This window comes from Anthonomus grandis, chromosome 22 (genome assembly GCF_022605725.1).
Source record: "Anthonomus grandis grandis chromosome 22, icAntGran1.3, whole genome shotgun sequence".
Classification (NCBI taxonomy): domain Eukaryota; kingdom Metazoa; phylum Arthropoda; class Insecta; order Coleoptera; family Curculionidae; genus Anthonomus; species Anthonomus grandis.
In genome coordinates this window covers 20,437,633-20,459,538 of record NC_065567.1, presented here as the reverse complement: position 1 = coordinate 20,459,538, position 21,906 = coordinate 20,437,633, and the positions used below count along the sequence as shown (strand labels likewise).

General features: G+C 30.5%; 2 protein-coding genes and 2 long non-coding RNA genes across 4 annotated transcripts in view; 2 read left to right on the top strand and 2 right to left on the bottom strand.

Annotated features, from left to right (window-relative positions):
* LOC126748494 (solute carrier organic anion transporter family member 5A1-like) overlaps positions 1-7,323 on the bottom strand; it is a 33,508-nt gene extending 26,185 nt beyond the window's left edge. Inside the window, exon 1 of the mRNA XM_050457760.1 lies at positions 7,068-7,323. The gene's annotated coding sequence lies outside the window, so the exon portion shown is untranslated. The remainder of the gene's footprint in view (positions 1-7,067) is intronic.
* On the top strand, positions 3,744-4,490 carry LOC126748495 (uncharacterized). Its single transcript, XR_007664716.1, has 2 exons — positions 3,744-4,122; positions 4,188-4,490. It is a non-coding gene; the product is annotated as an uncharacterized LOC126748495 (long non-coding RNA).
* Positions 7,324-18,278: 10,955 nt separating the features above from the next.
* LOC126748957 (uncharacterized) lies at positions 18,279-19,996 on the top strand. The gene is made up of 3 exons (XR_007664842.1): positions 18,279-18,540; positions 19,271-19,344; positions 19,822-19,996. It is a non-coding gene; the product is annotated as an uncharacterized LOC126748957 (long non-coding RNA).
* A 450-nt stretch (positions 19,997-20,446) lies between these two features.
* LOC126748956 (Golgi phosphoprotein 3 homolog sauron) lies at positions 20,447-21,673 on the bottom strand. Its single transcript, XM_050458510.1, has one exon. The coding sequence runs from the start codon at positions 21,580-21,582 to the stop codon at positions 20,725-20,727; it is 858 nt and encodes a 285-aa protein (XP_050314467.1). The 5' UTR covers positions 21,583-21,673; the 3' UTR covers positions 20,447-20,724.
* Positions 21,674-21,906: the final 233 nt, after the last annotated feature.

The window sequence follows — 21,906 nt, the reverse complement described above, 5'->3', positions numbered from 1 at the left end:
GTAAGTGTATTTTAATTATAAAATTTGAAAAAGAAATATATGTACATACTAATTATTTATTTATATGTATTGTTCTCTACAAAAAAATAAAAATAGATCCCTTATGAAATCTAATACGTCACATAACTGTTTGTCGAGTTATTATAGTATTAATACATAGTCATCTTGTCTTATTATACCAGAAAAATAAAGTAATAATTTCCGTGGCTTAAGCTAGAAAGGAAATAAGAAAATCTAGACCGTATTCCTTTCAGAAAAAAAACTGATCGTTTTAATATACCTTTTATCGATTTTAGGATAAATAATTTCTAGAAATGTATCAGTTTTATGAATAAAAAGATGCTTTCAGGTCAAATCAACTCACATCCATTAAAATATTCCTGCACGAATATGCTCTGGCCTCGAATTATTATTGCTGGTGCCTCACCTTAGCAAAAAAAATCGATGGCCGCAAAATATCCCGGTTTAATGTCTGAATTAGGCGAATATCTGCCATAACCGCAACCATCCGCGCTTTATATTAAATTTATATAAGTATGATTTTCGAGAGCTTTTTGTGGTTAAGCTTAAGAAAATCAATACGGTACATAAAGCTTAATAACAAGGAAAAAAGTGTATTTTTTTAAGTCTACTTGTTAGCGAACTCTTTCAACTATATCATATTAATTTAACATATTTATAACTGTAAATTGTTACTTTAATCGCCCAAGTATAATGGTACAAGCACTTCCTATGCGTATTTTGTTAAAAGAGTAGGTATATACATGAGTAAATAAATGTAATTAAATCAGCTGAGATCTTATCTGGACGATGGCCAAAATAATTCTCATTTGTGCCAATAAGCATAAATAGTTTCGTTTGACCCTTTCATGTAATTTATTTGCCATGAATGGACACGTATTGTAGCTATTAAACACAATGGCGTAGCAATAGCTATGAAAGAGAAATATCCTTTATATCATCCATTATTTTTAAGTTATTTCATACTGTTCATTTGTACATAATAGGCTATAAATTCGAGAACCCAACGAACTATGAAGTTTGTATGTGTTCACGTTCATCATAGGTATCCTAATATGATCAAGGCCTTACTATAACTTTCTAAACTGAAAAAATTACTCTATACTAATAAGAAAACAAAAATGCTGTTACAATATCATTGAATAATCAAATTACATGATGTTTTAGGAACGCAATTGCTCAAGAGTGTTTTGTACTACTAAGAGTGGAAGAGGCACTTTTAATAAGGAAAATCATTATTTATTTGTGAATTTAGATAAATAATAAATTGCTATAGATCTAGAGCATTATGGGATTAGGGGGAACGCAATGACACTTATGACAAATTATTTACAAAACAGACATTTTGTCAAGGTACCAAGCAAAAACCAAATGAAAAAGATAGGAAGTGGGATTTCCTTGATATTAGACTTGATTAGATTAGATTTCATATGCGGATGACACCGCCTTACTTTTTAATGGTTTGAGTAGGGATCAAACAAAACAGTACAGTATTTAGAAAAGAAAAAAATTAATGGAAAAGAGGGTGTGATTCAGTTGAGAGATCAATGAATACTTTATAAATAACACAAAAATATATGAAGTTTATATTCTAGGCATGTCACTAGTCCTTTGCCAAATCAAGAAAAATGGTCATACTTGCAATTTTGCTTAAATCTATATTATATTTATTAGGGCACTAACTAAATTAAGGGTTGTTGTCAATAAATGAAGTTCTCAAATGCCACAAAAAACATCCTTTTTTTAAGCAAAATATTTGAATCAAGAGAAATCAACATCAAGCAGTGGAGAAGTGTGGAATATTTTAGAGGCTTCGTCATGTAGTCTCGGCGAAATTGCCACTTAAAGTCTTCTCTGTGGGGTATTGTGGCGGAAACCTTTTAAAAGCTCTGCCGTATTAAATTTTCAAATGGCAAAATTGAACATTTTAAACGAGTCACGAAACATATAATCCATATGCCTAAGAATAATTTTTAATTATCACCTTTTAAATTAACGGAAATTGGCATTAAGGTGCGTAAGGTCGAAGATTTTCCGTTTAGATTAGTATAAATTAAAAAAAAAAATTATGCGCATCCTACAAGTTGAGATTGTCTGTGATATTTATTTCAAAAGGTGAAGGTACCCGTGTTAATATTCTACTTATCTACGATATCGTCCGCCTTTAAAAACAATCGCTTTTGCTCTCACAAGGTCAAAGTGCAGGATAACGGGTCTTTAATACATTAGAACCAAAGATGAAGTTAAACAATTATTGACTTATAGCTATTGTTAATCTTAGTTTTTATTACTTGAATAACAAAAAATTGTGAGTATTATCATGTAAGATGTACCTAAGCAAATAAAGCAATGACCTTTTACATCCCGAGCTTCTTTCATTCTACAAGGGACAAAATGCTTCTTCTTAATGCATATTCTTGGCATCAGTAACGTATTAACTAATATTTGTTTCTCAAAACCATATAAGAAGACATGAAAGAAATAAAACAAAAATAAGAAATAACTTACTGACACATATTTCTCCATTAGAATAGAGGAGCAAAATAGAGAAGATTTTAAACTCAAACTATAAAAGACCATTATGAACCGTTATATAATAAATTTTATTAAAATACAACAAAGTTTTAATTACATATATATGCTTCTTCGAAATTATTCTAGCCTTAAGTGGTGAGTGACTTAAAGTAGCTTAAATTGAACAGGAAGCCATAAAACCTTAAAATTGATAAACCATGAATCTATGTATCAATTCACAAAATAAGACCTTATCTCTCATATGCTATCAAAATATAAGGCCTATTCTTTAATCTAAAACCACTTGGGTTTTATAGCATATTAATAGTCTAATTTTCAACTATATTGCACGAAAAATAGAAAGAGGATAGCACAAATAATATTAAATATCTTTGGATTTTGTAGGATTACAGGCACCCTTAAAAAAATGGAATAAGTATTCCAAGTTACAAATTATCACTTGCAAATACATTTTAGGATGGACCTGTCAATCCTGTTCAAAATATTAACATAATGACAGCCCCTAAATTTGGGTGTAATTTATCCAATTTCTAGGCAAGTTTGTCATTATTCTTCAACAATTCCAAAAAAATTAAATTAGTCATTAATTTGGTATGTAACTAGCATCACTCCTGCTTTAAAATTTAACTTAAACCCAATGAAAACCGAAATAGCATCATTGTGGTGATTACCTAAAAAATTTATTTTTAAACTACCTCTGCAAAGAGCAGACAGAACAACTTCGGGCCCATCTGTGGGGTTTAGTAGGAGGCAGCTACCATCACAGCAGTCTCATTTAACTGTTTATTTATTTTTCCTTTGGTAAACATGTTGGCTAGAAGTGTTGTAAAGAAAATGGTTAACAAAACACACAATAGAAAGTCGAGGTAAAAAAATCCTTCAAGCCTAAAATTATTGGTTCCTAATTAATTATGAATGGTCTTGAAGATTGAATATAAGGAAATAAAACACATTATGACACCAGTGTAACAGTTTCATAATTATATTTAATGAACCTAAAGTAGAAAGTATCTTATGTTATTGTGTTTTGTAGTTGGAAAAAATTTTATGTGGTAAAGGTCTGTGCCAAATGTTGTTCAGGAACATGTTGTTTTAATTTGCGCGTTTCAGTTTTATTAATATTTAAGTGCAACTGAATAACTGTATTCATTTATAAATTAATAACGTTTGGGTTGGTTGGCTTATTTTAGAAGAGAGAAATGATGTAATTATTAACTACAGAAATTTATACTATTTAAGTAGTGTAAGGGCTATGTACAATAATCAAGAAATTAGGACTATAAAGATAAATATGAATACAATTCCTCAAGACTATATTGGCAGACATCCAGGATAAGCCTTTTTAAATTATTTTTAAATATTGATGCCTAGTGGGAGACTCTATACAACAGGTGACAAGGAGTTGTATAGCTTTTTTGAAACTGTTCGAACGTTGTTTTGAGTTAAGGTTAGTTGAGTCAATGTAGTGGAAGCAACAACAACAAGAAACTGCTGTATTGAGCATTATGTGTATGTCTATCTCTAACTGTACCAAATTCAGAAAGATGTGTTTTTTTTATGCAACAGGTATTGGTAAATATAGAAGCCTGTTAAAATTTGTAATTGTTTAATACACAATATTCTAATTGCAGTTTTTACCATAGGATAGCCTTGAATAAAAAGACAGATATATGAAGTCTGGCTGACTTTAAGGGAAGCCATTCTGGAGACCTGGTATAGTAGGTACAGGATAGAAGCAAGTTTTTTCAAAAGCTGATTGACATGTGGCTTCCAAGTTAGTCTGGTATCAATACATATGCCAATAAACCTCACAGGGCATGCCTTTATTTTTTTAAGGCAAAAAAGACATATTTAGTCTTTTCTATGTTGATACATAAATTATTACCTGCAAATGACATTTGGATCATCAGTTATTAAAGCCGCAGCTACTTGAAGTTTGTTTATTTATTACTCATACAAATACCAGAAAGGTAATTAAATATAGGAGTGCTTACTGGATCAATACAATCAAAGTTAGGAAACTAAATAAAATGCGTAAAAAAAAAATAAAAACACTATGCAATAAAAAATACACATATCAAGACAGCCATCACACTAAACATAAAACAACAGAATTGACTTGTTTATACTTCTGATACTACTTGCAAATAAATCTAAATCACATTTTTGTATCACATTGCTACAGTTTGAAACATTCTATTTATAGCAGAACAGTTTGAGGTTGAGTTTAAGAAGAGCTTTGGAGTTGTAATTCTTAAATTGATTGAAGAAACCTAATTTGGCCCATGAAAGAACATATTTGTACTTAGTGTTATTAACAATATAATTGAATAAAGGGTGCTATTTAGAATATATTTTATTCAAACTTGTTAAACCAAACTCTAGCAACATACTGGAATATGATATTATAGAGAGATATTAAGTTTTCTAAAATGCAAGATATTTATCTCAAGAATCTCTTTTGTACCTTTTCTATCATATTACTGTAAACCTCCGCCTAAGGCCCCCAAACAATGGAGATACCCCACCCAAATGACATAGATTTTAAGTTTTTAAAGTATTTGATGATTCTTATTATTAAACCCAGAAGTTTGTAAGCTTTATTATTGATATTTTTACAATGCTGATTATACTTTTAGTTTAACTGCAGTTGTACCGCAAGATCTTTACATTTTAATTTGGCTATCGGTCGAATATTCATATCCTAAGCCATTGATTTTATGTGTAAAAGTAATTGTTAGACACTTATTTACATCTAAGACCATTATTTTTTCAGACCACAGCATTTAAATTTAATTGAAGATGACAGTCTTTAGGAAATATTTCCAAATAATTTGAAATCATCTGCAAAAAGGACTTTTAGAATATTTAATGCAGCTGGGCAAATCATTTACAAAGATGGCAAACATTTGAGGCTCCACATTATTACCCTGTCGAACTCCAGATATTGAGAGAAAACTTGTTGACATAATACTCCCAACCTTGACACACTGATCTCTATTAGTCAGATAGGATTTCATCAACTCACAAGCATTCAGAGAAAACCCAAACTCATGTAGTTGATACAAATCTGATGATCCACCTTATTATCAAAAGCTTTCTCATAGTCTATCATAATAACATCAAGCTGCTGTTTATTATAAATGGAGTTGACATTGGTATTAAAACATCCCTCTCGTATCATAGTGTACTAGCTTGCTCAGCAGGACCTGGTGTGACACACAGTCAAAGGCCTTTGAAAGATCAGAGAAAAACCCTTCAAAAAGTGTATTCTTCTCTGCAAGAGCATCACTGGTAGACCTATCTATCATAGAATATGTAATTATCTTTCCATGAATAGTGTATTTGTCAGCCATATAAAAAAGAGTTTTTGCCAATGACAAATTTACAAAAAAAGCCTGCTGGACCTAGTAGTAGTTCCTTCCATATATATGTCATAGAAACATTCACTTAACATAATTTAGGTACTATTTGAAAGATTCAAAACTATTATTTTTAACAATCTTAAGATTTGTGGCTGACCTTATCGCTTGAATTAAAAAATGTTATAGCAGAATAAGTTGATAACAGTACATATTGACATTAATATCTAAAGGTGCCTGTACTTTGGAAGTGACTAATATAATAAAAACGACAGACTAAATTTATTTAAAAAAAACCATATAAAAGGTCAAGTAACTTATTGTAAAATTTTTACTGTTTGCTCTCTTTCACTCACCTGAGCGAGGTTTTTAGTATGAGTCATCACCAGTCATTTTGATCATAGTATATTAAATATATCTCTAGGGTCTCCTTAATAATTTGTAATACTACTGTGTTTCATGTTTTAAAGCTTAAAGCAAGTTTGTATGATAATTGAAAGAATAACATGAAATATATTTTAAGAAATAAATTAGGCAATCAATAATTCATTTCAAATTTAATATCATTTACTATGACTCTTGAGAATAGTGATTGAATATTTTATTAAAAGATTGTAAATAAATTAAGTGTTGGAATAAATATATTTGTAAATTTCCTTCCAGATCTTACACTTTTGAAATGTTCTAATTTGGAATTATTACTTAATTTACCTCTACATAATAATTTTCTTAAAGTTGCAGTAACTTGAACTTCACCAATAATTGTAATTTTGTATTGCAATAAGGATATTATTATTTTTGTCATTAAATACACAAACAAAAAAATAATTATAGTAAATGAGTGGCATCTAACATAAATATACAAAAGTAAATGTTTACCAATTTCCAATTCATTGTGATAAACAAGTGGATCCTGGGTATAAATATGATCCTAACACACATGATCTCATTTCAAAAAAGAGAAGGGCAATAACATTATTGTGTAATAACATCAGTAGTATATTTATAAACATAAAACACATACAAGTAGCGCAATATAAAGCTCGTTCACTTTCAGACCAATAAAAAAGAAAAAGTTCTTAAAACAAGTCTCTGAAAAGGAAAAATAAACAAAGAACTCGAGGACCTCTTCAGCCCGTCGTCACTTACCAAGGGTCAACGTTTCCTTTAAACCATCCTAAAACCCTGTATAAAACTAGTTTTTTTTTCTATAATTCCTTATTATCACAACCCTTTCGAAATCACAGTGTTGAATTTTAACATTGTTTTTCTCGGTAGTCAAAAAATAATCACGGACATAAGTCTACACGCGCGGAACGATAAACACACAGCTGTTCCAGTATCACTAGTGAGCCACTAGTCACTAATGTCATCAACATGAACAAACTCATCTTACTGCGCCGCTTTTCTGCGCTGCTGACTGCCGTTTTGTTTGTTTTTGGTTTACAGTCGATGCAATGCGGAAGGCAGAAGGGATTTATTCTTCTATTCGATGGTGTAACGTGGCAACCCTGCTTACTCTAGTGATGTACAGGTTGCCTGTATGTCGTTCATACTTTCCTCCATAGGTATGAAAGTTGTATATGGCGGCAAAAGTTGTATATATATTTGTGTTCTGTGATGGCGGGGCGGAATAGTCTGCCACCCAAGATGGTCGACGGATTTTTAAGCCATATTTTAGCGAGTAAGCGCCTTGCGATATCTTAAGCGTTACGCCATCATATGGTTGCGCTCCAATGACGTCATGTCTAGCAGCTGTCAGGGTCTAAAGCCATATTTTAGCGAGTAAGCGCCTTACTCGGTTGCCTTACGATATCTTAAGCGTTACGTCATCAGAGTCTTAAATATTAACTATACCTTTCATCGATATTAAATTCGTCCAAGAGGAAATACAATAAACAAAAAATGAGTACACTCATTTTTTTCTACAGAAATAAACACAAACTAATCAAAAATCAATTTAAAAACATAGCCGTGCAACCTCACCTTTACGTTCTTCACTGTATTTTTTGCAAATCTATTCGCTCTTTTGATAATTTATTCTTTACTGCCTTTTTATTTGGTTTGGATGTTTTAACTGTCTCATATACATTAATATTAAATAAATTAAAACTAATACTAAGAAATATAATGCTCTAAAAAAAATTGATATCACTATTTGTTGTTTGACATATCGAGTTTATTAGCGGTCTCCGCTAACAAACGCGCTTGTACAGTGACGTCATGACTTGATCGCTCTAATGACATGTCTGAAAGACTCGTTAAAATATGGCTTTATTGTCTAATTTTTGACGTACGTCAAATATGACGTTAATGACATTTGACTATATTTATACTGACGTTTTAACTGTCGTATGGATGGACTGTCTTTTTTTGTTCCCTTCCGGAGACTGGGTGAAAATGTGAAAAACAAACCAAGTCTCATATTTTTGTTCTAATTTAAAGTTTTTAACTAATTTTATAGTTTTTACTAGTGTTTTTGTGATTTTCAGGTATCATGGGTTGATGAATTATTTTACAAGTGTGAAAACATCCAATCAATATCTGAGCAACACAGAGCAGAGGACAGGTTTTTCAACACAAGTGTTTTGTAATAATGTTGAGGTGCATTTAATGTTGAGGTGCATCTATTAGCATTTTCCAAGGTATAAATGTAGATTCAATCCTATTTTGGACTTTTCTATGTGACAGTTCTGAATTCTAATTCTTAGACTTCCATATTCCAGGGATCAACATTTCTGGTATTTCCATTTCCTTGTCTTCACCTAGGTTAAGATATTTGTGCAAATATCCTTTATGAACGTCAGTACTTGCCCAGACAATTACAGAAATCATAAATATTTTAAATTTCCATCGAATCCATCCTTCCCAACACTTTTCTGGTTCTAATTTGAACAACCCTGATAATCCTGTAATACTTACATGGGATGCTGTACCATGGTCATCACATAAAATTAAAATTTAAAGTGAGCATAATTACTTACTTACCCAGTCCCAAAGTGTGTCTCAAGATGTATTCAATGATGTTGCTCAAATTGATAGAGAACATTTTTATTCAGTTAATAAAGAAGCTTTGTTCATTTCAAAAACAAAAATCTTCAAAAATCATGGTTGAAAGTTTTACAAGTTCTAATTTACTAACAATTCACTTGAGACAGTTTTTTTTTCTTAGGATTAAAACAGGCTTGATCTGTTTTATTATGTTTCATGTTCCATACTTACCAAAGACAACCTCACTAGCATGTGACCTCTTTACCCTATTGTGAAAACCACCATGTAGGCATTTAGCAATAATGTAAACTTTTAAAGTTGCATTTAGAAATAATTATTATTTTATCCATTTTTTGTTAGAAATTAATATTTTGCTTTGATTGGTTCCTGTTTAAAAAAAAAACATATTATGGTTTTTAGATCATTGTGTACATTATTATATTATATTATGGCAGGTATTAACCCTTTACTGCATGAATTTTTTGTTTTCTTCGAAAAAATTCCTAGGGATGGAGAGCGATTGGCTCTCACTGTCCCTAAAGGCAATATCCCTTCTTTATGTAAGTAAATCATCAAAGGTATGCTAGTAAACCAATTGTCAAAAAATAGTTTATAGTTGTTATTCCTTGGAACACTCTCAGATAACCTTATTACAACATTAATACTCATTCCTAAATTGGGGCGCCCGTTAGGAACTTAGTTGCTTTGGGATCCTGCAAAAAGGTCGAAATCGTAGCTGAACCCGGAAATTCCGCTAAGAACGAAGTTCTTATAACCCGACTTGTGAGGTTTCTTAGGGTTATATTTCTTTAGTTGACTTCTAGCTTTGGTAGGAATGATTTGCTCGTCTATAGCAAGGTGTTCCTCACGTGGTACCAATAGTATAGTCTTTCTCTTATTTGGGTAAGAAAAGGTCTAATTTTGAATAACTTATCGTGACCTGGTTGACCTCTTTGGATCATTTGACTATTGTCATTGAAATGAATAAAGCGTTTTATCGTCTAGAATCTATTGCAGCACATAACCTCAGAAACAGCAGGATGGCCTAATGACCCATTCCAATAATCTCTTGTAGAAGGCAACTGTATTAGAGAAGTCAAAATGCAGAGTCAGATGAACTGTTCAATCTCATGACTTTTTGTATGGACAGGCTTGTGTGGTTGACACTGGATATTATACAAATTGCTTTGCTCTGTAATGTAACTTATGAGCTCTTTTGGGAAAAGGAATTTGTAGTATTCTACTGGAGTTGCAAGTGTAGGGGCATATCGTCATCAGATGAATAGTCGGATTTTGAATCTGGATCATTTTGGTTGGTTTGTATTTTTGAATTTACACAACTTTTAGCTTCGTCGCCAGATAAATCTGGATCATCACTTTCATCGGAGTCTATATTAGCTACATGTTGTAGAGTACCATAAAATTTCTTGTGTCCATAACTGAAAATAAAAGCAACCAATGTAAACATAATTGAACAATACTATTGATGTGTACATTTTGCTATGTAAGCGGGTACGTTCCAAATATGATACAGTATGCAGTAAAGGAATATAACTTAATTTTAGACAATATTTTTATATTTTTGTAGTTTGGGTCATATATGGCACATGATGCGGTAAAGGGTTAAAGTTTTTATTAGAATTTATTGTTTGTTTTACTTACATTATTTGTTATTACATTATTAGTTTTATTTGCTTCTGTTAAAAAAAAGGAACAAAAATAACATGCATATTGATTTGTATACATAATATGGAGCTTGCCTATTAACCATGAGAAGGTAAATTAAATTTAAGAAAGAGATACAATTTATATTTTGTTTTTCATAATAGGTGGATATAAATTATTTTGTTAATATAATATGAATAATATGCTTTGTATCTGCCACAATTCCATATTCATACATAAAAGGTCTTATTAATACCATGCTTACAGTATTTAATTTAGAACGTATTGTAGCTATTTTTATGTGGTTTGAAGCCCTTTGTTAAGTTTGTTTCAATTCATCTAAAAATAAAATATTTAAAAGACAAATCTTGTTTTTTTTTTATGTAAAATTTGGTTCCATACATATGGTGCTAATTGGTAAGTATCTATATCTCAATATCTTTAAAGTCCAGACTTGAATGTCCTAAATAAGCAATTTCTAAAAAGTAAATTTAAATCAAATAATATTTTAGTTGATGTGTTATTTCTTGAAGAAAGTGATGAAGGATGTCTGAGATATGCAATATTAACATTTATTTTTCTTTCAAAGTTAACAACTTTAATAAAATGTGGGTATTTTTAAAGTGATTAGTATATTGTTAATTTTAAAATAAAATAAAATTCTCTTTAAATATATTTCTCATCAGTTAACGTATCAACTTCTGAAATTCTGCGAATAACTTTAAATATCACCCAATAGATCAGGTTTAAATTTCGCGCCACCCAAGGTGGTCGGCCCCCGTCCTTGTCATCAACGTCAATGGAATTTCTGGCTTATCATTAGGCAACACGTATTTATCTAAATTAATGTTCTGTGTTTTCCTCCTTATTTATAGTGATGTACAGTAGATATTTTTTTAGTATCGATACTGATTTAATAAATATTTTGCAAGTATATAATACTTTTTATCTAATGACTAAACCGCTGTAAAATTTTGGAGAAAGCAATGTATAAACGGATAAAGACGCGTATACATTAAACGGGAGGCGCATGGAACGCGCCTAGTAGAATTTTTAGTTGAGACGCGCCTACCGCGCGCTTCCTAGGCACCATTTTTCTGGTATAATTTGACCAGCTAAACCCGAAAAACACTATATCCAGACAGTATTAATAAAATGAAACCATAATATAGGAAATAGACGCAAAATTGAATTCTCATTTACATATCTCATCTATTTATAAATAATAAAAATATGACAAATTAATAAGACTCCCAACTAGAAAAACAGGAATAAATTCCCCCGATTTCTATGAAAATTATATATACGGAAAGGGTCTATCATTTAGATCAAAAACGTATTTATAAAAATTTTGAAAAACAACAAATTTTCAAAATAAAAATGAAATATGAAAAAATGTGACAAATTAATAAGATTCCTAAGTAGACAAACTGGCATAGATTCTCTAATTTCCCAGAGCTATGGGCGATTCCTTGAAAACAACCCAAATTCTATTCTCAATAATTTCGAAAAATTCAAATTTTTAGAAAATCAAAAAACAAAATTACCACATGATATAGGGTGTAAGTGCCATCAAAAAATTCTTATAACATTTTTTTCTAAGTTTCCTAATAACGGCACAAAAAAAAATTCTAAATTATAATTACTCAAAAAGGCCTCAAAAAAATGCTCTAACTCAAAAATGCTCTAACTGGTTTTTTGACCAAAAAATCAAATTTAACAAAATTGGTATTTAGGCAAAATTTCCTTGGAGGTATCAAGGGAAATTCTTAAAAAATGGTTTTAATTTTTTTTTGAGAAATCTAGAAAAGGCTGAGAGAAAAATTGTTTTGATAAAAGTTGTTGAGCCTAAGGGGGACTATCATTTGCAGAATATTTTACAATTTTATGTCAGGCCATTTTATAAAAAAATTCAAGAAAACCGATTTTTATATTATTCTTATTTTCCTCTAAGCCTGTCAGGAAAATTACTGTTTTTATTTTTGCAAGTTCTATGTAAGAATGCCAATTCTATAATAAGAATATCAAATAAGATATAAATCCTTAATCCCTTAGAAGAGAAAAATTCGTTAAATTTGCTGTAAAATTGTTTTCAGAACTAAAATCAAAATCAAAAAAATCGATTTTTGGCCCAAAATTTACAAGGAATAACGCAGGGAAATTCTCTAAAAAATAGTTTTAATGTTTTTTTTTTTTTGAAAACCTATGATTCTGAGAGAAAAATCGTTTGATTAAAATTTTTTAGACTTGAGGAGCTACAATTTGCAAAATATTTCACAATTTTATCTGTGACCATTTTCGAGAAAATTGACGAATTATTAATATTATTTCCTACTGGTCTAGTCGACGTAGATATTCTTTTGTTAATTTTGCTAGAATTTGACAAATTATTTCCCTTGCCTTTCACCATTCTAGACACCTTCCTGGCGAGCTTTATTTGGTTCTTCACTGTATTGTCGTATTTCTATTATAGATACACGACGTCTTAATCCATATTTTACAGTGGAATTAATATTTGACAAAATATCTCTATTATCACCAACGCTAAGGCCGGACGATGTGTCAAATTACTTTTTAAGGAAGTCTGTACTATCCTTTGTTTACCCTTTTTAAAATATCATTAGATTTAGCAGTATGTATTCCCAACTCATTGGAAGTACAATTTTTTGATGCCAATATTTAAATCTCGGGAAAATAATTTACTCAGTATTTACTTTTTATTTTTTTATTTTTTTTTTTAAAGAGACATGAGAAATTTGACTACTTATATAACATGAATAGTGTTAACTTTAGGTATACTGATATTGTTAGAGATCTAGGTATATATTTTGATGAGCCACTAAATTTTAATTCACATATCAGCAGAATGTAAGTTTTGGGCTTTTTGCTGTGGAATTGTAGGGAACTCTGTTCCAACATATAAAAATTTAAAGCTGTCTTTGGTAGTCTCAGTTTAAGAATATGATTTAGCTCTTGGAAGAGTATAAAATAAATTTATTATGTTTTGTCTTTATAAAGTTATTATAGAAATAACTTAGGATAGGTCTACTTGATGTAAGAAGTTTATTAATGCGATAATAGTTGTTACAGGATAAATACCTAATTTATGGGTAGGATTCTCAATTATATTTGCTATTCATATTTAAACTTTATTAAATATTTAAAGCCAATTAGTATGTGTGGTGCCCAATTAGTAAACTTTGTATTTTCGCCAAGCTGTTTGAAAGGATATTTTTAATCAAGCTAGAGGTCAGATCATTCTGGAACAACATAGATTTTTATCGAATAGATCTATTGAGAGTAACTTGTTAATTTATACTGTGTACCTAAAATATATGATCATCGATCATTCAAATTGATGCCATTTATAGTGATTTTGGTAAGGGGTTTGATAAAGTATATTACCCCCTGATGCCAAAATTAACTATCTAAAATTGGTGTCGGTTGTTTTGAATTAACATGGGTTGCCTCATATTTAACAAGTTGCAAATTTAATGTTTACATAAATGAAACTATTTTCTAACACATTTTCAATAACATTTGGTTTTCTTTATGCAGATGATCTAAACAGCTTCACACCGCATGGATTCATGAATGATTGTTTACTAATAAAAGAAGATTGGATACGCCTTGAAAACTATTGTAATCATAATAGATTTCTAATTAAAGCAGATAAATGCTATTGTATTTCTTTTACAAGAAATAGAAATAAAATTAATTATAATTACTTCATCATTAACTTAATTGTGAAGAGAGTGCAGGAAGTGAGAGACCTCGGCATAATCTTTGACGATAAATTGTCATTTGATAAACATGTTAATTACTTGGTTCCAAAATAGTTAGAAATGCTCGGATTTATTAAGAGACAATCTATTTACATCATATCTTTCTCTCTATATTAGATAAATTTTGCCTCCTATAAGAAGTTCTGTTTACTGCACTTATAAAAATAGAATTAAAAGAGTGCAAATTAAATTTTTCAAAAGTTATCTTATAAGCAAAATTTAAATATAGTTACTAATAAATAATAATAGAAACAATATGAGAATTCATATAGGAATATTAACACTCAAAAAAGGGAGAAAACTAATGGATATTAGGTATATATTTACATAAAATATTAAATAATCTTGAATTGGTGGTACATATAATGTTTAACGCTTCAGAATAACGATAAAAAAAATAATTAATAATTTTTAAATAATATTGATAAGAAATATCGATAACATTTACGCGTGTGCATCGTATAACTTACCTAGAAATACCTTGAAAGATTTATTGCCCGTGTCATGTTTAAATAAAAGATTATTGTTCAATTTATAAAATTATATTTGTCCAAATTTTCATTGTTATACAGGACTGCAGAAAATACGGTATTCAGGGCCGAGCCTAGGGTATTTGCCGCTCGGGTGCAAGAGCTAATTTTGCCGCCCCTTCTGCAGTGATTTTAAAAAAAAGCGTTTTAAAAAATGTTCTTACCAAAGTACAACGTTTAAAAAAAAGGGTGTAAAAAAATCATATTGAATTAAATTCCAAACACACATATATTAATCAATATTATATATACAAAAAATATACATAAAAGCATATATTATTTACTTATATAAGTATTTCTATATTATATTATAATATGTAATTACATCGATATTAACACCTAAAGAAAATATATTTTACTTACATACTAATTTAAAGAAATTAAAAAAAAGTAATTAGAACCCTGGTTTAAATGCTAACATTTACTTTTCTTGCCTTTTTATATGCAAATTCCCTAATTAGGTCGGTAACATCTAAATTAGAAACAATGTCTTCCTCAATACTTATTATTGATCAATTTGATAGTCTTGATTGGCTCATTGTGGATCTTAAGTAGTTTTTTATTAATTTTAGTTTGAAAAATGAGCGTTCCCCATGAGCTACAGTGACTGGCATTGTTCTTAAAGCTACGAATAAATTTGGAAATATGCCTTTCAAATCGTTAGCAACCAGATATATTAATATTTCTTTGGCCGAGAAAATATTTCTATCATTAATGTAAATTGATAATATGTCGATTTCATTATAGAGGTCCAATCCATTTATGTCCATATTTTTTGTTTCAGGGTCAGTTAATTTAGCTTCTAAATTCTTACAATAGATCATTATTTCGGGTTTGGAAAATGCTTTCAAATTGTTTAAAAAACCAAATAATTCAATATGTTTTTGTAAATCGTGAAATTTCTCATCCAATTTTGAGGTTAAAATATCGAGAATATTAAAAAAAAATTACTTTAAAATTTCTTTCTGGAGATTGGATTGGCTCATCCTTGTGTTCATAATCAAAAAACGTTTTTTTGGCTGGAAGGAAATTTCGGCGTCTACTTCTTCCGCAATTTTCTTAGATTCATTTATCATGTCTAAAAACCCGTTTTCGGATCTCATTTGTGTCAAAAATAATTTGATTTCTTTTAACATCTAACATTAGACTTTTGCAGTGTTTTGCTTACTATATTAATTTTTGCCAAAATGTTGTACCAAATAACTAGCGGGTATCCGATAAGGGCTTTAGTGGGCAGCTCTTTTAAGAGAGCATTCGATCTGTAAGTTGAGGCCGAAAAGAAGACATATATTTCCTGAATAATGCTAAAAAAATTAGTTACTTCTAGAGAGCTTTTTGCTGCATCATTAACTACTAAATTTAAACTATGGGCGGCACAGGGTACAAAAAAGGCTCTAGGATTAATATTAAAATTTTTTTTTTGTAGGCCATTGTGCTTGCCTTTCATGTTTGCTCCGTTGTCATAACCCTGACCTCTCATATCGGCAATATCAATATCCAGTTCTTTTAAATAATTTAATAAAAATGTTCTCGAATTTCTATACTTTTAGAACAATCATCAATAAAAACGAATCTAACAATAATGGTAATTTGTTTTTGGTGATTAACGTCATATGTACAGTCAAGAATGATTAAGAAATATTTGCATAATTTTAAACATTCAACAATACACTTTTTTACTTTTTCTCCTATTAAAAAATCAATTCATTTTGTATTTTATCTCCCAAATAATGCGGCATTTTGTTCCCATCTTTTTGGACTCTATCAATATGTTCGGCCATTACAGAGTCAAATTTTGCAGTCGTCTCAATTAATTTCAGAAAATTACCGTTAGTCTTATCAAATAGTTCAAAGCTAAATTTTGTCCAGCTAAAAACTGGATTATTCTCTCTAAAATCGAAGTCCATCTTCTTTTTTCCATTTGAAATAAATTTTGATTGATAGAGTCCACAGTTAAACCTTTTTCTATTGATTTTTTTAATTCAAGCCATTCCCTAACACTTTCAAAATGCCCCTTACTGGTTTCGTGTCTTTCTAAAGTCCGAGATAAATGTCGCCAGTCACTATAGCCATTCCCCTCATTAAAACTATTATCAGAAACTTTAAATAATTTACAAGGAAAACAGTTCACTGAATCTTTAGATTTTGAGTAAATAAGCCAGGTTATAGGAACTTTTTCATTGTTAGTTAATTTTTTTTCAAAGTAAGCAGCGCTAAAACATCTATTTAAATTATTAATGGGATAATTAATATTTTTAAAAATCAATAATCTAATATTATCCGTTAATATTTCGGGCCAATATGCTGGATCTTTAAATCGTTCTTCATTTACCTGAATAGCTTCAATGTTCTCAGTTTGCGTATTTGCTGGCGTATTCGTCGAGTGATCATCTTATTTCAGTTCATCTGATGGTTGTTGATCTCCATTATTTGGTTGTTCTACATCGGCATCGGCTTCAGTTGACGTCAAAGGTTGAACATCCGGCCTTTGGCTTGTTGAAGGTTGAGGTTGTGCCGGTTGTGGGTTCGTTGATGACGCAGAAAACTTGTTTAACGAACCTGCTAACCGCCTGTCATCTTCCTCCTTTTCTAGCTTCCTTTTTCGGTATTGGAAACCAGAAAGCCTCTTTCGACCATCAGCTATCTAAATCAACAAATATTTTTTTTAGAATTGGCACAAAAATCAGACATTACTTTTTTCAATGAAAAATTGCTTAAGGCATGAAGTTCTAAATATTTGGAAGATATTAATAACATATTTTAAACTTACCGTTAACAACACAAACAAAATTTTTATATAAAATGTATTAAAAATAAACACTAATCGACAAGTCGCTTTAAAACGCGCAAATTAAAATAAATTAAAAACAAAAGGGTGGGAATTTCTAAACATTACACCCCCGCTTATTTCTGCAGCTCCAAAATACATATTATTTATTACCCAAAAGTATTGAAATTCCGCAAGAAATAAATTTCGAGGAATTACTATTGGTGGTACCACAGATGTAAATAGCTCCGCACGGCGAGGCCCTGGCTGAACCCACCATTATTGCGGTGCTATTGTTTTTATTACCTGATCCTGGTACCTAAGTTTTATAAATTTTTGGTATTCATAATTTTTTTTTCATTACTTGGCGCTTTTTTATTTTATTTTTCGGATATTTTGCCGCCCCAAATGAGCGCCCCTTGCACCTCCGGCACGGCTCGGCCCTGACAGTATTGCAAAACAAACTCATTGTAATTTTTGACCTTATAAAACGGCTTATATCAAATCCTTTTCACTGTAAAAATATTTAAAAAAATCGATTTAATGATCAAAGCTGGCAACACCGGAAAGTGTTGTAAATTTAGCCACTAGCAAGCAAATCTGGCAATCCCAGTTCACCATGCTCAGCTGAATTTGTTTACATAAGTTGAAGGGATCAAGCATGGTTTTTATAGCTGATTTATATTATGAATTTCTTTTAAGAGTACGGTATTTAGTACCCCCTAAATAGAGAGAACTGTATACGGGTTAAACACAATAAAAAAGCCGCCAGAATATTAATACATATTTTAAAAGTTAATATACATAGGTGAAGTAGTTTTAATAGTACCTACCTAAATTCTTCTTATACTGAATACTTCTTTAATAAGCCATGCCAATCCGTGGTGAGTAAACTATAACATAGCTTAGTAAAGCTGGATTTAAACAGTAAAGATAAATTAAGGGTTCAATGTACATTTATTCACTACAGGCTCCTAGCTAGGATCGCCACTCAGGGGGCAATTAGAACCTTTCTAGGAGCACTCAATATTTTTGGTAAATTATTAAACATAATTTGTATTAAAAGTTTATGGTAGCATATATGTAATATATAAGCCTACAAATCACAAATACCCAAGCATTAGAACTGTCTTGCACAGAGAATTTTCTGTCTGAGCTTGTTGTATTACACTGTCCAAAGGTCTTTATAGGCCCTCTGCTTAGGTCAGCTCACTGGGCTATGGACCTAATACACTAAAAGACACCATAATCAAACAATTTTCTTATGAAAAAAAAGTGTACAAGGTATTTGGGTTATATGTCACTAGTTACCCCTATTTTATGATATTTATTGTCAGGTTAAATCAATCGTATTATTTAAGAACACTGTTACATCCAATGCTATCATCTGAATACCCTCAGTTTCACAAACTATTCTGCCCTTAAAGGTTTTGACTGGAAAACTTGAACAACAATGGTGCTCAGTGGGGAAATATTCATTAAATTTATATGTTTTAATGATTTTATTATGACTATGATTTTTTTTTATTTAATGTATATGTTATAAGATTAATAGTGTTATTACTCTATAATAGTTCAGTGATACATTTGATGATGATGTTTTAATTTTTTCAGATCATATGAGAAACATTGATGAGTCAGTCAAATGTAAAAAAGAAGTCAAGATATTTAGGAAGTGCCAAGAAAAGGTCAGTACATCTAATATAATTTTTAATTAACTAAAATGTGATGAAAAAAGCAAATTCGTTAAAGGATGGCTTGTGTTAATTTAACCATTTTCACTCACTTTTACAGCTTATTTATGCTGTTGTGAAATTAAGATAAAATAACACAAAATGTACAATATCATACCTAATTTTTTTATATTTCTTTTCCTAGAACCTGATAGTGCATTTAAATGTGTATGCTTTTATAAATTAAAACTAGATTATGCTGTCTCTACACTTTTAATAAGAAAATAAATATTTATCCTTACTTACAGTTTTATAATGAAAGTTAATCTTATTATTTTACATTGTTTTATTTAACAAGTTACTAAAAATATTAATGATTAAACTAGAAACTTCCACAACAAATTAAATTGAAGGACAATACTGAGGAAGTAGTTAGGAAATCTGTTTAATATTTCATAATACACACGTCAAATCAATATGTGATATTTTTAGCATCCAGTAAGTAGATTCATTGGAAGATGTGAGAGACAATTTATGAAAGTGTATCACTGTCTAAAGGAAGAAGTTCGAGAACAGGAGATGCTTGCTAAAGAGCAAGAAACCAGCAACAAGAATAGTTAAAGAATGTAGTATTTTTTGTGTAAATAAAATTTTAATAACTTTTTTATCCATTTTTTTATTTTTGTAAGTATAGGACATACACTTAAATTATTATATAAATTCATAATAATTAATACTAACAATAATGTTAATGTAAGTTCTTTTTTCTAAAAAGATATTTTTAAATAATATTTTCTTTTCTTCTGGCAGAATTTAACACATAACTTTTTTTAACAGTAAATAGTTACTTAATATTTCTTTAATCACTCACTTGTGGGTTTCAACCACTTAAGGTGGCAGTCTACACAATCCCTGATGATGAACCCATATAACTTTTTGAATAAATTTAGGAAAAAGTAGCAAAGAATTATGCAATGTTTTAGGCTTAAATTATTGCACAATATAGATGAGATCTGTTTATGTACGTAATAGTAAAAAAGTAACTAATTACACTCAAAAATGTAGTGTTAAAAGTTCTGACTTAGAAATCCTAAACATAACATTTATATAAAGGTGACCCACTGATAAAACACAATTTATTCATTGAATTAAGTTTTTATATCACAGAATAAAAAAAAACTTTTTGGGAGTCACTTACTGAACAATAAAGCTACATCACTTACATATCCATCCCTTTTGCTTAAAATCATATTTGAAATTTGCGAAAAACCTTATCTGTTTAAAAATAAGAATTTTGACAAAAGTCACAAATCTATTAACAATAAGAATAAAAATTAAAGAGAAAAATATACAAAGTTACAATAAAAGAAAACCTGTTACAGTAAAAACAAAGTATTACTTGGTAAAAGCAGCAAAAACGGCCCACAATACCTCACAAGTGTTGGGTTTATTGGCTTCTTCCTCAAAGTTTAAATCAAGCAGTTTCCTTAGTCTTTTAGTTGCTAGTTCATAATCATCATCATTAAGGGGAGCAAAAGCATTTTCAAGCACATCACTAGCATGGGCAAGAAATATTAGGGCCAACATTCTTTTGTCCATGTGATGTGGGTTGTTCACCCATTTAGTAAGAACTGCATCCTGTATCTTCTTTATAAGTCTGGTTTTGGTAATATTATCAGTAAGCGGATGGGTAGTCATGTCAAAGAATAAAAAGTTTTGCTTTTCTGTAGTGAGCACACCTTTCTCAACTAAATTTTTTGCTAGCCTTTCTCTGACATTCTTCAACTGATATCTTAGCTTTAAGGGGTTCCATGTCTCACCACTAAGGTATTCTATCCAACTTTGAACACTTTCCGGGGGATCAGTTTCTTTTAGGTGCTTAAGTGCTTCATCAAGCAAGACATCTCCTACTGGAGTGTCACTCTTTACTATGAGTTTGCGGGCAAGAAGACTCCTTTTTCTCATACCATTTCGTTCAAGTTCCACCCTCCCTCTTAAGCCAAGCTCAATGAGTATACAACCCCTAAGGCCACTTGAGATACAGTCATTCCAAAACGAGGTATAGCCTTCTTTATCTTTTAATCCTAGCAGTAACACCTCTTCCATTAATGTTAATCTTGTTTCCTTGGAGTCTCCATCCTCCACCTCCTCCTCTCTGCTAGGTTTTCGTTCATCGTTGGCTTCTTTTGGTGACCCTTCGATATTCTCACGCGTCACATTGCGCCTTTTTACCATACCTTCACTAGAATTCATTTTTTTCAGAGCACATATCTAAATTATTATCAAATGTTGACGTTTACGGTTTTTAGTGCTGTAGAAACGAAAGGAGCGGATCGTAAACGTCAAAAAGCAAGGAGGAGGTTGACGTTTCATTCTCTGTTTCTTTCTATTACAACGCGTTGCCATATTTCTTACTTTATGACAAATGGGAACTCATGCTCATGGATTGTATTTTAAATACGCTTTAGTGTTTAATTGACGTATACTTACCGGCACAAAAAACGCAACACTTAACATTTTAGTTATTTATTTATTTATACAAGGGCCGAAAAGTCCATTATTACAAAGAATAAATTA